The sequence below is a fragment of the Pseudorasbora parva genome, chromosome 6 (assembly GCF_024679245.1).
Source record: "Pseudorasbora parva isolate DD20220531a chromosome 6, ASM2467924v1, whole genome shotgun sequence".
Classification (NCBI taxonomy): domain Eukaryota; kingdom Metazoa; phylum Chordata; class Actinopteri; order Cypriniformes; family Gobionidae; genus Pseudorasbora; species Pseudorasbora parva.
The window spans coordinates 218562-234297 of record NC_090177.1 but is presented as its reverse complement, the minus strand read 5'-3'; the positions used below and the strand labels follow the sequence as shown (position 1 = coordinate 234297).

General features: G+C 39.2%; 1 protein-coding gene across 4 annotated transcripts in view; it reads left to right on the top strand.

Annotated features, from left to right (window-relative positions):
- Window positions 1-227: 227 nt before the first annotated feature.
- ctc1 (CTS telomere maintenance complex component 1) overlaps window positions 228-15736 on the top strand; it is a 65882-nt gene continuing 50373 nt past the window's right edge. The window contains exons 1-4 of one of the 4 annotated variants that reach the window (XR_010905276.1): window positions 228-767; window positions 4862-5019; window positions 13631-13868; window positions 15159-15364. Coding sequence is in view for 3 of the 4 variants with exons in the window: in XM_067445305.1 (XP_067301406.1) it covers window positions 726-767; window positions 4862-5019; window positions 13631-13868; window positions 15159-15364 (644 nt within the window). In the remaining variant the exon portion in view is untranslated. Of the gene's footprint in view, window positions 768-2180; window positions 2355-4861; window positions 5020-13630; window positions 13869-15158; window positions 15365-15736 lie in introns of those variants that run through there. The other 3 variants (XM_067445305.1, XM_067445304.1, XM_067445306.1) reach the window with 3 other exon arrangements.

Genomic DNA, 15736 nt, shown 5'->3' with positions numbered 1-15736 from the left:
TACACAATAGAAAGTCATATTTGCGACTTTTATGTTATAATAACTTAGGATATCATAATCTTGACCTTTTAAGTCATATTTTTTGCATGAATGGTTGAAATTATAAGAAAAATACAAAATTATCACAATAAAAAGTCATATTTGCGACTTTTATTATGGTATTATAATTTAGGATATCATAATCTTGATTTTTCGATGTTAGCATATCATTATGTCGATTTCTTATGCCATTATTTCGGCATTTATGGTTGAAATTATGACATAAAAATACATAATAATCACAATAGAAGTCAAAACTATGAAAACTATTGTATATAAAGGCTTGAGGTGATTTTATGTTTTGTTTTCTTGTAGCGGCTAGTGCTTAAAGTCCCTGAAAAGTTCAATATATTCTGATTTTTGTCACACCACAGACAAATTAACCACCCAGCCGAACAAAAATATCAGTTTTATAATTGATACCACCTAGCAACATTTTAATCATAACAAAAATCCCTAAAATAAACCACTAGTGTGTGTGTGTGTGTGTGTGAGTGTGATTGTTCTCCGCTGCGCGTGGAGGCGCCCCTGATGCGCGTGGCCTCACGCGCGCTCACAGAAGAAGAAGAGCGGACCCGCGCATCTCACTCAAACCAAAGTGTCGTTAATATTAATATTCTCGCTCTTATGATTTAACTTTATTATTATTATTATTATTATTTTCATGTGGCAGTGTCAGCGGAAGGATGGAGGAGTTTCTGAAGCACTTTAAACACCACAGCAGAGCGGTACATTTACTCGGTTTACTCGCACTCTGGCGGCTGTTTGCTTATGTTTTTGTATTTTATTATGTGTTTCCCCCCAAATCATAATAATGTTATCATTTAAGATCATGACATAAGATGTTATAAGACGAAGAGTTGAAATTATGGCATAAAACTTGTTAACTGTAATAAAAAAAAGTAAAATTTTTGGGATGTATGGTCGAAATTATAACAAAAAAAATACATAATCATCAAATAGAAAGTCATAATTTCGACTTTATTATGATATTATAACTTAATATATCATGATCTGGACTTTTTAAGTAATATTTTTGACACGTATGGTTGAAATTATGACGTAAAAAGACAAAAGGTTTATATAAAGTCATATTTTTTGACTTTTGTTATCATTTATTATGATTATTAAATAATAATCTCGACTTTTTAAGTTATATTTGTGGCATGTATGGTCAGAATTATGACAAAAATAATAATTATCAAAGTCATATTTTCGACTTTAGGATATCATAATCTCGATTTCTTAAGAGATAATTTTGACACGCATGGTTGAAATTATGACATAAAAATACATAATTATCAGATAGAAAGTCATATTTTTGACTTTAGCATATCATTACGACTTTATTTATCATAATCTTGATATAAGTCATAATCTTGACTTTTTAAGCCATAGTTTTGACATGTATGACAAATGACAAAAAAAAGACAATTATCAGATAGAAAGTCATACTTTCGACTTTATGATATACTTAGTCATAATGATATGCTAATCTTGACTTTTTAAGTAATATTTTTGACAGACATGTACGGTTAAAATTACGACATAATACATAATTATCAGATAAAAGCTCGTATTTTTGTTATTATTAATTTTGTTATTATTTTGACTTTTTACTATCATAATTATAGTTTACCAAAGCATGATTTTTCCACTTATCTGGCTGAAATGGGCTTCCATAAGAACTGGGTGCGGAAGTATTCAGATCCCCTTACATTTTTCACTCTTTGTCATATTGCAGCCATTTGCTAAAATCATTTAACCAATCAATCAGCTTTATTCATTTAACCAATCAATCAGCTTTATTTATAGACGGTTTCAGCGAACGCACGTGCGGTGCTACGGTTACGCGCCGGGCCCGAAGTTAACTTCCGGTCTGTTTATCGGTCTGGCTAGTGGATAGTATGGCGCACTACTCAGTAGAAATACATTTTGACGTACTATTCTTGGTTAACTTGATATAAATATTAAAAATCAAGCAGAGAGCACATGACACCAGCGGAAACACAGTGTGTGAGACTCAGCAGAAAGCCTTGTGCTTACTAAATGTCCAAACTGACTGCGTATGAGCTCGGCGTCTAATGTAACTTAGACTGTATGTCTAATGTGATGTGTTATTTATTTGCTTGTTATCAGAACTAATCTACTGTAGAGGGAACTTATTCTGCCTGTGTTTCCACATGTGATCGCCGTGATCCTATCATGCAGATCGGCTCTTCAGTCTATCAGGACACGTTTACATCTGTTCACGTCAAGCGGTCGCCATCTGGATAACGGATCGAATTTATGTTTGCCGTGAAATATTTGATTAGGTATGTAAAAGGCCTTTACGGAGTGTAAACTTTGGCTTTATCCTCTGTTAACTGCAGTGCCCAGCACGGGATTTTTGTGATGCATTCACATACAATCAATCTCAATAAGGTACCCAATCTACAAGTTTAAGTTTCCCAACATTAATCTTATATTATGAAACAAAGAAACGTGTTATTCCGACGCATTGCATATTTGAAAGGCGAGCGCGCACGCATTTATAAAGGCTACTGTACAGAAAACGGCATATGGTCCTTAAGGGGTTAGTTCACACAAACATGTTAATTCTGTCATTATTACTCGCCCTCATGTCGTTCCTAACCCGTAAGACCTTCGTTCATTGTCGGAACACAGTTTAAGATACTTACGGGTCGGGATCAGCGTGACGGTGACAGGATTAATGACAGGATTTTCAGTTCGGGGTGACCTACCCTTAAAGTGGGGCGTTTCCCTACTCTATATTGAGGACAGAAATGGGAGATTATAATAAACATGCTGAAACAACAAAAAGATATACATTAAGATAATGGTGCACAATTAAAGAGGCTAACGCATAAGAAAGATAACGCATCCTCTCGTGTTATTGATGTCTCCCGGAAGTTAAGTCTGGGCCACAAAAGCGCGCTTGCGCAGTAGCGTTTGTTCATGTTGCTGCCGTTGAAACCGTCTATATCGCTCTTCTCCAGCGGCGATTGTGTCAGAGCAGCTTCAGTGTTAAACAGGACAATACTGCAGCAGAATTAGATTTGGCTGTACAGTCGTTCTGGAGTAAACAGTGATGTTATCAGCTTATTTTAATTTATCACAGAGAGACAATGCTGGCAGATCAGTATTATAGTTTATAGAATTAAATAAGACCTCATTCATTAATGTTATTTGTATATTTACTTGAATAACTCTGATCATAATGTTAGTGTCCCAAAGTTCAAGCTATTTTTTTTCTCATTAATGTACACACAGCACCCCATATTGACAGAAAAACACAGAATTGTTGACATTTTTGCAGATTTATGAAAAACTGAAATATCCCACAGCCCTCAGTATTCAGACCCTTTGCTGTGATGCTTATATATTTAACTCAGGTGCTGTCCATTTCTTCTGATCATCCTTGAGATGGTTCTACACCTTCATTTGAGTCCAGCTGTGTTTGATTATACTGACTGGACTTGATTAGGAAAGCCACACACCTGTCTATATCAGACCTTACAGCTCACAGCGCAGGTCAGAGCAAATGAGGATCAGGAGGTCAAAGGAACTGCCTGAGGAGCTCAGAGACAGAAGTGTGGCAAGGCAGAGATCTGGCCAAGGTTACAAAAACATTTCAGCTGCACTTAAGGCTCCTAAGAGCACACTGGCCTCCATAATCCTTCAATGGAAGACGTTTGGGACGACCAGAACCCTTCCTAGAGCTGGCCGTCCGGCCAAACTGAGCTATCGGGGAGAAGAGCCTTGGTGAGAGAGGTAAAGAAGAACCCAAAGATCACTGAGGCTGAGCTCCAGAGATGCAGAGATGGAGAAAGTCAACCATCACTGCAGCCCTTCACCAGTCGGGGCTTTATGGCAGAGTGGCCGACGGAAGCCTCTCCTCAGAGCGAGACACATGAACGTTTGCTGAAAAACACCTGAAGGACTCCAAGATGGAGAGGAATAAGATTATCTGTCTGATGAGACCAAGATAGAACTTTCTGGCCTTAATTCTAAACGGTATGTGTGGAGAAAAATATCACCTGTCCAATACAGTCCCATCAGTGAAGCGTGGTGGTGGCAGCATAATGCTGTGGGGTGTTTTTCAGCTGCAGGGACAGGACGACTGGTTGCAATCGAGAGAAAGATGAATGTGGCCAAGAACAGGGATATCCTGGATGAAAGCCTTCTCCAGAGCGCTCAGAACCTCAGACTGGGCCAAAGGTTCTCCTTCCATCAAGACAATGACCCAAAGCACAGCTAAAATAACGGAGGAGCGGCTTCACAACAACTCTGTGACTGTTCTTGATTGGCCCAGCCAGAGCCCTGACTTAAACCCAATTGAGCATCTCTGGAGAGAGCTGAAAATGGCCGTCCACCAACATTTACCATCCAACCTGACAGAACTGGAGAGGATCTGCAGGAGGAATGGCAGAGGATCCCCAAATCCAGCGGTGGAAAACTTCCATCTTTCCCAAAAGACTCACGGCTGTATCTGATCAAAAGAGGGATCTGCTAAACACTGAGCAGAGGCTCTGAACACTGAGGACCATGAGATAGTTCGGGTTTTCTTTTTTAATAAATCTGCAAAAATGTCAACAATTCTGTTTTTCTGTCAATTTGGGCTGCTGTGTGTACACTAATGAGGAACAAATGAACTTAAAAAGATTTTAGCAAATGACTGCAATATAAAAAAATAGTGAAGAATTTAAGGGGGTCTGAATACTTTCCTTACCCACTGTACATAAGGTGTGTGTGTGTCTAGTCAAGTGACCCTCTAAGTAACGTGCTCCAGTGATGACGTGTGTGTGTGTGTGTGTTTCAGGAGCAGCTCTGGCTGTCTGAGCTCTTTGAGGCAGTGAGGCAGCGGCTCCATCCGCTCATCGACTCGTCTCTGGGTCTGTCTGTGGTCCGTCTGTCTCTGGCCGTGGTGTCTAAGGTCCAGAAAGCCATCGGGTCCGACAGTCTGCCGGTCAGCTACAGGTGTGTGTGTGTGTGTGTGACGTCCCTCTGGATTCATCTCCACTTATGATGCATGCTAAAGTGTGTTTTAGGGATGTGCGTATCAATTAGGGATGCTCATTTCGGTTCATTTTCCCGACCGACAACCGATGCTCATTAATCGATTATTAACCGTTAACTGATAAGATTATAATATTGAATTGCCATTACATAAAAATACAATTTGCGAGTGTCTGGGAACCGTTAAAAATACCTTTTTCACGTGTTTATTTTACTATGCAAACCGCAGAATATGCAGAACAGGTCAACAACAGAACCTAGATTCACACATTATCACATTATCACACACCTGCAGCGTTTCTGACAGAAAAACAATAAAATCATTTAAATGAAGCATAAAATAAATAGGCCTATACTAAATATTTTCACAAAAATAATTACCAAATTGAGATGACAAAACGAAAATACACTGAATCTGTATGAAGCTTTGAACAACCGGATTAGTTTTTTCCCCCGTCAAATAAAAATAGCAGGCCTCCCCTAACCCACACCGTGACTGGCTAATTGTTGAAAAGTAACGTGTCTCAGTGATGTGTTAGTCTGACTGGAGCAGCCTGTTGACAGTTAGACCCGCGGAAAAAAACCCTTAATTCTTTACTTTCGTCTGTCTCCGCTCCGCAGCGCGAGGCTCGGCGGATCCGCTGACTGCACGCTTCATCAATCAATCAATCAATCAATCAACTTTATTTATATAGCGCTTTTACAATCACGATTGTGTCAAAGCAGCTTCACAGTGTCAAACAGGATAATATTGCGACAAAATTAGATTTGGCTGTACAGTCGTACTGGAGAAAACAGTGATGTTATCAGCTTATTTTAATTTATCATATAGCGACAATGTTGGCAGATCAGTATTATAGTTTATAGAATTAAATAAGACCTAATTCATATATTTTATTTGTATAATAAGTTGAATAACTTTAATCATATTTTTAGTGTCCCCAACTGAGCAAGCCAAGCCAAAGGCGACAGTGGCAAGGAACCAAAACTCCATCGGGGCGTGATGGAGAAAAATAAACCTTGGGAGAAACCAGACTCAGTCGGGGTGCCAGTTCTCCTCTGGCCTATTAACACACCGTGTAAGATTATTATTCTGGCAACCTTACAGGTCGGAAATCATATTAGATCGGATTATTCAAAATTTTCAGGGTATCACGGAAGAGACAGATTTATTTAGGATGGGGCGTCGATTACACAAGAGTATGAATACATGAAAGATCGGAATTATTGCGCCGAAGACGGGTTTTGAGCATGTCGTGCCAGTGAGGCAAATTCGGAGGAGACACCATTTGACACGGCTCAGCAGACACTCCAGGATGAGCTGGTCATGTCCAGGCAGGTCCACCATCCGATCCGGACAGGGCCCAGATCCGGGATAAACCTCGGGATAAACAGAGAGACAACATTAGCGTAGATGTAGGGGTGGGCGATATCTCGATATTTAAAATATATCGAGATATTTTTTCAGCTCGATATGGATTTGGACATATCGTATATATCGATATATTGTTTATATTAAATTCTGATTCCGCCACTTCTCTGTGTTGTGCTCGCGGAGCCTCGCGCGCCTCCCGCCTCTTGCTTTGTTCCCCCTCCCCTCGCGTGTCGTCTCATTGAACACGGCTGCTTCCTCAACCAGGTGAGGATTAGTTATCATGTTGACAAGCGCGCACGTTGTTCAGGACTCAGTTTAGAGACCATGTTTTCCTTCTAACACAACTGCTTGCTAAAATTCATAAAGAAATATTAATGTTCATCATAGTTCAAATCGCACGTTTCACCCACAGTCAGGTGATTGACACTACTGGTGCGAGACGCGGTCGCAATCATGCCAGTTTATGATTTGTGTCTAACTGATCGCATAGTTTTCGGTTAAAATGTCAAAATGATCGCATATCATTTGAAAACATTTAAAAAGTATTGCAATATCATTACTATTATTATTTTGTCAGCTTTATCACGGGATTATGATGAATAGGTCTATTCACGTTTTAACCAAGAGGGAAAAACGCTTCATCCCGGGTGTCCTGAGACACACGGTGCTCTTCTGTAAGTTGTACTGTATCATATTATCATATAGCCTACCTTCTGATGTTCATATTTCGTTCTGTAACTGGAAAAGAAGTGAAATTCAGCTCATGTGTAGCCTACATGATCTGCATGATGAGTTTGAATTTTGTCAAACTCATGACAAACATCACTGTTTGAATTTTGATACAAATTTAACAGGAAATGGTGTTATGACAAAATCAGTTTATTTATATCTCAGTCATGCCCCCATCTTTCTGCAAAATGCTTACTTTTTACTTTAACTGTAAAAAAGGGAGTCTTTGATTCATCTTTTGAAAGCATGAAATAAATGAAAAGAAGGCAATATTATTTATTTTCTTTTACAGTTAAATTATTATTATTTATGTAATCAGGGAGTTTTTTTTTTTTTTTAAATGTCGCAAAAGCACTTGACTACCTCTTTGCACTTCAATTTAAAAAAAAAAAGTTTTTGTGGTATTTGGCATATTTGTTTTTGCTGTAGTTTTTAGGGGGTTGTTTTTCCTGTAAAGATATCGAGATATATATCGTATATCGAGATATATTTTTTGCTCCATATCGCCCAGCCCTACGTAGATGCCACTCTTTTTATGATGTAACGAGTACATCAGGTGTTATGGGAAGTGTTCCCGGTTCCGGCTGACCTAGTTAATGCAGCCTAACAATCAGTCAATTGATCTGAATAATGAAAGTTAAAAATGTTCTGTGTGTGTGCCATAGTAAAGAGATGTGTTTTTAGTCTAGATTTAAACTGACAGAGTGTGTCTGCTTCCCGAACAATGCTAGGAAGACTATTCCAGAGTTTAGGAGCTAAATAGGAAAATGATCGACCGCCTGCAGTTGATTTAGATATTCTAGGTATGATCAACTGGCCAGAGTTTAGAGACCGCAGTAGACGTGATGGGGTATAATGCGTTAAGAGCTCGCTTAAGTACCGGGAGCTAAACTATTTAGTGCTTTGAGTAATAAGCAGGATTTTAAAATGTCTGCGATGTTTAATAGGGAGCCAGTGCAGTGTTGACAGAACTGGACTAATATGATCATACTTCCTGGTTCTAGTAAGAACTCGAGCTGCTGCGGTTTGGACTAGCTGGAGTTTGTTTATTAAGCGAGCAGGGCAACCACCCAGTAGAGCATTACAATAATCTAGCCTTGAGCTCATGAACGCATGTACTAACTGTTCAGCATTTTGCATTGAAAGCATGTGCCGTAATTTAGCGGCGAGAAGAACATACGTGCGAATGTTTACTTTAGTAAACGTGACCAAAACCACACTATGAAAAGCATTACACATTAAGGCTTCAGATGGCACTGCGGGGGGAATATAGAGACGCCTCGCTAGAGCGGCCAGCCTCGGGAAGAGCTTTCCGTTTGCTGTTCTCCACCAGTCAGGATCTTGTACTACTGCTGGATTGTAATACCGCATAGCTTATTTTGTACACTTCGTACATTAAGTATACTTCGTCACCCTTTCTGTCGAAATAGTCCCACACAGTAGGCTTCTTTCCCATTGCTTCATTTTGCGAAATATGTCTCTGTCTTACTATCGTTTAAAGCGTTAGTTCACCCAAAAATGAAGATTATTTCATTAATCACTCACCCTCATGTCGTTGGACACCTGTAACACCTTCGTTCATCTTCAGAACACAAATTAAGATATTTTTGATGAAAGCTGATGGCTGAGATAGGCCTCCATTGGCATTCAGTCCATTCCCACTGACCCTCTCTCAAGACCCATAAAGGCAGTAAAGACTTCGTTACAAAGCCCATCTCACTACAGCGGCTCTACAATCATTTTACAATGCGACGAAAACAGTTTTTGTGTGCAAAAAAAATCTAAATAATGACTTTATCTGCCAAGATATTGTCTTCCATGTCGGTCTCGGACGTGAACTCAGGCGATAGCGGCGCTCCTCCTCTTCCGGGTCGTGTGTTCGCTATGATTCGAACGGCGGAGCTGCGTCAAATTCTCGCGCATGCGTCGAGTTCACGTCAATAATTTGGTGGATTATATCGTTATTTTGATTTTTGTGCACACAATAACTATTTTCGTCGCATTGTAAAATGATTGTAGAGCCGCTGTAGTGAGATGGGCTGTGTAACGAAGTCTTCAGTGCCTTTATGGGTCTTGAGAGTGGGTCAGTGGGAATGGACTGAAGGCCAATGGAGGCCTATCTGAAGCCTTTCTCAGCTTTACACTAAAATATCTTCATCTGTGTTCTGAAGATGAACGAAGGTCTGACGGGTGTCCAACCACATGAGGGAGAGTAATTAATGAAATAATCTTCATTTTTGGGTGAACTAACCCTTTAACAGTTAAACGGTCAATATGAGCATCCCTAGTATCAATACATCGATACTAATGTGAACATCGAAAGTGTCAATGCTCAAATAAAAATATTGATACACTGCAAAAAATGCTTTTCTTATTCAGTAATTGTGTCTTGTTTTACTAGATAAAGTTACTAAAAATAGATAAAAATTACTAGATAAGATTTTTCGTTGTCAAGTTTTTGCTTAAAACAGGCAAAATGATCTGCCAATGGGGTGAGGTAAATAATCTTATTTCTGATTGAAATCTTGTTTCTTGTTTCCGTCCCAATCAGAAATCAGATTATTTTTCTCACCCCATTGGCAGATCATTTGCCTGTTTTAAGCAAAAACTCTCTTCATTTAGATATTTTCCCGCAGAAAACAAGAAAAATGATCTTATTTAATTTTAATTATTTAGTAAATGCATCTTAAAGGCACAATATGTAATGTTTCAGCATTAAAAATATAAAAGATCACTATATCTATGTTATATATTTTTTAAAGTTGTGTGTTTACATTATCCCGACAGTTCCAATTAACTTCTAAATCCAGAGAAATTAATATTTTAATTCGAAGACACGGACCGTGTCTTTATTTCCGTTATGTCGCCAGTCTTTCACGTCATATCCACGTTTGCGTCTTGCTTCCTGCGGAACTCGGCGGAACCGCCAAACTCAAAGAGGATCACAGACAGTATAAGGGGAACCCCCGTATAAAAAAGTCTGTATGATAATGGATCATGACTACTCTTTGCCAGCTCAACAAAGCGCAAACGTACGGGTGAAAAAAAATGACCCGAGAAGATTTTGGGACAGTAGAAGAAGCAAGAGACGTGTAAACCTTGGAGAAGCCTTTGAAAGATGGCGAAATCTTCGTGACAAGCTCGGACTGCAGAGAGATGCTGATCTCGCTTGCGTTTTAATAAACAGGTCATTTAAGTAACCATTCAGCTAACATAATAATCATATAATCATAACATGCTGTATGTTTGCATATTGCATAGCGATCTTGACCACATTGAGACGCGTTTAGCTGAATACGTATACATTTTGTATTGCATCGGCTTTTCAAACAGGCGGATTCTGTGTTTTTGGAGACTGAAACTGAGACTTTTTAAAACTGATAGTATATTTCTATCCGTATATTTGGTGACACGATGATGTCATGTGTAAAACGCAGATGGACTAGCTATTATTGGTTTTATATGTAGCTGGAGAAAGTAACGTTAGCTTCATTAGGTAATATGCCACTATCTTGGTCAATTAATATAAGGTGACCGTCACTTTTATCATATGTTAATACTAGCTACATATAATATTGATTTAATAATGATCTACTTATTCATATATCTCTGAGTTCCAAAATAAATGTTTATTAGAATGATTGATGAACGTGGGGAGCGACACAGCGCGTGTTCCAATGAACAACGTATTGCTGGTGCTGGTTCTCTCATTTACTGTTTTATGTTGGTAATGATAAACTAAATTGAAATTTATTTCCCTATTGAACAGTTGATATACAGAATGTTCGACAATCGCGGATGCCATGTCAACATATCTATAATTTGAGTAACTCAAATTATGATGCGCGGTTAATATGTCAACATAGCCTACCAACTTATAGGTATGTTGACATAGCGACCGCCCGCACAACATTCTGTCTCGCACATTAGCTAACGTTACTGATAAGTTTGTTAAGTAACGGTAGCTTGCTGCTATTTCATTAGATTGACATTACATAAAGTGAAAAGCCGTAACTAAACTTAACAATAATAGAGATGTAATATAACAATCAATTACCTTGTCAGTGAACATGTTTTCTGCTGGAGATGCCAGATTCGCTGGTTGACTGGCAATAATGACAACAACTCCCATGAGCACACGCACTTTCCCGACGTCATTAAAGTACGTCTGTTGTTATTATTTTGAATGAGTGACCCCTAGTGGCCAAAAGTTGCATACTGCACGTTTAATTTAAGAATATTTAGATATTTGGACTGTAAACAAGAAAAAAATTATTAAATAAGAAGAGCATTTTTTGCAGTGTACTAAGATTTTTGTTTTTTAAATATTATTTTATGCATAAAAAAATGAATAACCAATGTTGCTGAATGACTGTAGTTAAATGCTGCAAGACAGAACCAATCGATCAAAGAGCTCGCTCACTGATGCCACTGTATTGAAACAGAGCTGCGTTTAAAAAATATATATAATAAGAAACCATTGATGCTTTTGAACACTCAGCCCAGAATAATGCTAATCAGAAGACAGAAAAACATATGTTTGCGTTATTTCACAATAAACAAATAGAAATTGTAGCATACGGAGTGCAATTACACTCTTTACATTTAATGTTAAAAGCATTTTACTCTTAGTCATTTAAAGGGCAGCTCCGGTGAGAAATGACCCTAGGGGTGATTAACAGATGGTTACCGAGTAGATCGTTCTCTGGGATGCTGTTTTAATGAAAATCGAATGTAAAGAGTTTAATCTCTAAACACAGATTAGTTTATAACGCTCGTCTATGGGGCACAGAGTGGTGCAATTAAACCGCTAGTTAATACCACTAACACGGCTCAAAATAGCCTCACACTAACACGGCAGCATGATGAGGGTCCCTACAGGCAGACCGCAGCATTGAGAACATTGTAAGAGTACAGACAGTTTAATAAGAAGACACTTTATAAAGACAGTGCCTTGCGCGTTCACGGACAGGCGCCATCTTGGAAAACAGTCTCAACAAATCGATCTACGAGCGCTGTTCTAAGTGAGCTGGTCGATAGGAATTAAGTTTGTGAAATGTAATAACATGGACATTTATTTATTTATTTATTTATTTTCTCTGTTGTGTTCAGTGTTTTCTTCCGGAAACAACGGACCATATGAGATTCCAAGTCACAGTTCATCTCTTAGCAGAGCTCTCGTGGCTCGACGAGTCGAGACTGTTCTCCAAGATGGCTGCCGTCTGTGATCGCGTAGTGTTCTGTCTTTATAAAGTATCCTCTTATTAAACTGTTTGTACTCTAACAAAGTTCTCAATGCTGCGGTTTGCATGTAGGGACCCTCATTATGCTGCCGTGTTAGTGTGAGGATATGTTGAGCCTTGTTAGTGGTATTAACTAGCGGTTTAATTGCACTTATTCCATGCCCCATAGACGAGCGTTATAAGCTAATCTGTGTTTAGAGATAAAACTCTTTACATTCGATTTTTCATTATAACGCATCCCAGAGAACGATCTACTCGCTGACCATCTGTTAATTACCCCTAGGGTCATTTCTCACCGAAGTTGTCCTTTAAATAAGTGAATATATCTAATAATTAAAAAATTGAGTTTAAAAGTATCGGTATCGATATCGGTGATACTGCCCTTGAAAATATAGAAAGATACTTTCAAGGACCGCATCATCGATACCGATACTTTCAATGGCAGTATCATCAATATAGATACCGATACTTTCAATGGCAGTATCATCAATATAGATACCGATATTTTCAAAGGCAGTATTACCGATACTTAAAATGATTCCGCTACTTTCACGTTACATTAGGTATCAATACCGATATTTCAAGGACATTATCCCCGATAACCTATACTTTCGAGTTACTTTAGAAATCAATACCGATACTTTCAAGGACAGTATCACCGATATCGATAACGATATTTTTGAGTTACTTTAGATATCAATACTGATACTTTGAAGGATTCCGCTACTATCTAAAGATATATAAAATGAACTCGAAAGTGTTGCTATCGATATTGATGACACTGTCCTTGAAATATCGGTATTGATATCTAAAGTAACTTGAAAGTATCGTTATCGATATCAATGATACTGCCCTTGAAATATTGGTATTGATATCTAAAGTATCTTGAAAGTATCGTTATCGATATCAATGATACTGCCCTTGAAATATTGGTATTGATATCTAAAGTAACTTGAAAGTATCGGTATCGATATCGATGATACTGTCCTTGAAAGTATCGTTATCGATATCGTTGATACTGCCCTTGAAATATTGGTATTGATATCTAAAGTAACTTGAAAGTATCGTTATCGATATCGATGATACTGTCCTTGAAAGTATCAGTATCGATGATACTGTCCTTGAAAGTATCGTTATCGATATCGATGATACTGTCCTTGAAAGTATCGGTATCATATCGAAAACAAAAAGTGGTATGGCCATCCCTAATGTGTTTTCCTGGCAGGCTGGTGTCCGTGTCGGAGCTGACGCGCGAGCAGAGATCCGCCTGCTGCAGCAGCCTCAGCTGGAGCTCCGCCCACTATAAGGAAAGAGCCAGGGGGGCGGAGCTAATGCTGCCCGAACACAAAGCACTGCCGCGAGAACACCTGCTTCTGATTGGCTTCCTGTGTGACGGACGGGCCTCAGGGACGAATGACGGGCTGTGGCGCGTGAGAGACGCTGGAGGGAGTGTGTCGTGTGCGGTGAGTGTGTGTGTGAGCATTGGAGGGTCATGTGACACCACAGAGTAACGTCCAGGATGTTTCTGTCAGGGTTCGTACCAAGCCTGCAGTCCCCCTCTCAGAAACTGAAGCTTTCGCGCCTCCATCGCCCCCCGGTGGCCGGTCCCAGTATAGCCGCCCCTCTGTGTTTTCTAACGGGCGCGAGGCAAACTAAACAATCAAATTACACCTCACATATTTATTCCCCAAAGTTACTTTACGTCACTGAAGGCAGTTATCATCACGATGATTTCATTTCAAGTCTTCATTTTTAAAATAAGTTTAGTTTTAGTTAGTTATCTAATGCTTTAAAAACGGGGTGTGTGACGTCATGATTGACAGCTGGTCTTCTCTGAGTGATGTCGTCACTGAGGCACTAACAGACTTTTTTCGGGATATTTGGGAGCAAATTGGAGCTTTAGCTTTAATTTCTACATTTCCATAACTGTTTATTTCACACCAACATAATGAATTGCTCTGCATCTGTGAGTGTGGGCGGGCTTTAGATATCGCGACTGTACTTCCTGCTCTACTTCCTGCTCTCTCCTGCGCAGACTCGGTCCCGAGATGTCAGCGCCGTGCAGGCCGCCTGAAAGCTTCAACTCTGGCAAGCGGAAACAGTTGATGTCGAGTCGGCCATATTTTTTTAACGGTCTATCGTTCGTACGCTCATGAAAACCTGGAAAAGTCATGGGATTTTAAAATAGCAGTTTCCAGGCCTGGAATAGTTTTGGAAAAACAAATAAACCAGAAAGTTTTGAAAAGTAATGGAAATTTATTTCAAAATATGTATGTAATAGAAGATATGTTTAAGTGATAATATTGGTTAAACAAACTTTGTGAACATATTTAGTTGCTTTGACTGCGGCGTTCCGTCAGATTTCCTTTTGCAGCGTTGAGCGTTTCAGCCAATCACGCGTTTCTGGCGAGCGTGATGGCCAACACTGCAAAACATGCTCTTCTTACTCAGTATTATTGTCTTGTTTCTATTCCAAACATCTAAAAAGCCCCTTAATGGAACATGCAATTTCTGACCCTTTGATGATTTTTTTTTCTAACCATCTATTGTATTTTGTTTTAAACCACATAGCTTGTGGTTAATTAATTAGTTAAAGATATGCTGTGATTTGACATTTGAACATGGATTTTTCTTATACGGCATGTATACACAGAGCTCTCATGGAAGCTTAGGTCATGAATATTTGTCTAAAAGCCGTGGAGAAGTCATGGAAATGTTTGGTAAACATGAACCCTGTTCTGTTTGCGGTCCAGATGCTAAGGTCGTCTTGCCTCTGGTTGGGGAGGCTGATGCTGTTTCCCACATGGAACTACATCCCCCAGAATGCACCTGCCGCAGGTTACCTTGAGCTGACCGAGACTCCGGTGTGCGTGACCCTGGAAGCCATGGCCTTTGACCCCGGAGGAACCCTGAGCGAGGTCATGAGTGTGACGCGGGCGGCTGATCTCCTGAGGCAGAGGTGTGGGATAAAGCTTATATTTGGGATATAAACACTGATGTCTCTTGTGGAGAGCAAATCACATTTTGAAAACGAATAATAATGAGTGGTTCAAATTCAGCAGAAAATAGAGAGAGTCATTCATTCGTTAAAGGGATAGTTCCCCCATAAATAAGCCTGATGTTTATCTGCTGACCCCCAGGGCATCAACGTGTAGGATGTTAGTATTTTTTTTTCTTATTTCCAGTCCAAATATATAAATATTCTTAAATCAAGATTCATTTACTAGATCAGTAAAGTGACATGAGATATTTTTGCTTGTTTTCTGGGGGAAAATGAAGAGTTATTGCTTAAAGCGGCGGTGAAATGCTGTTTTCTGCACACTGAGCTTTC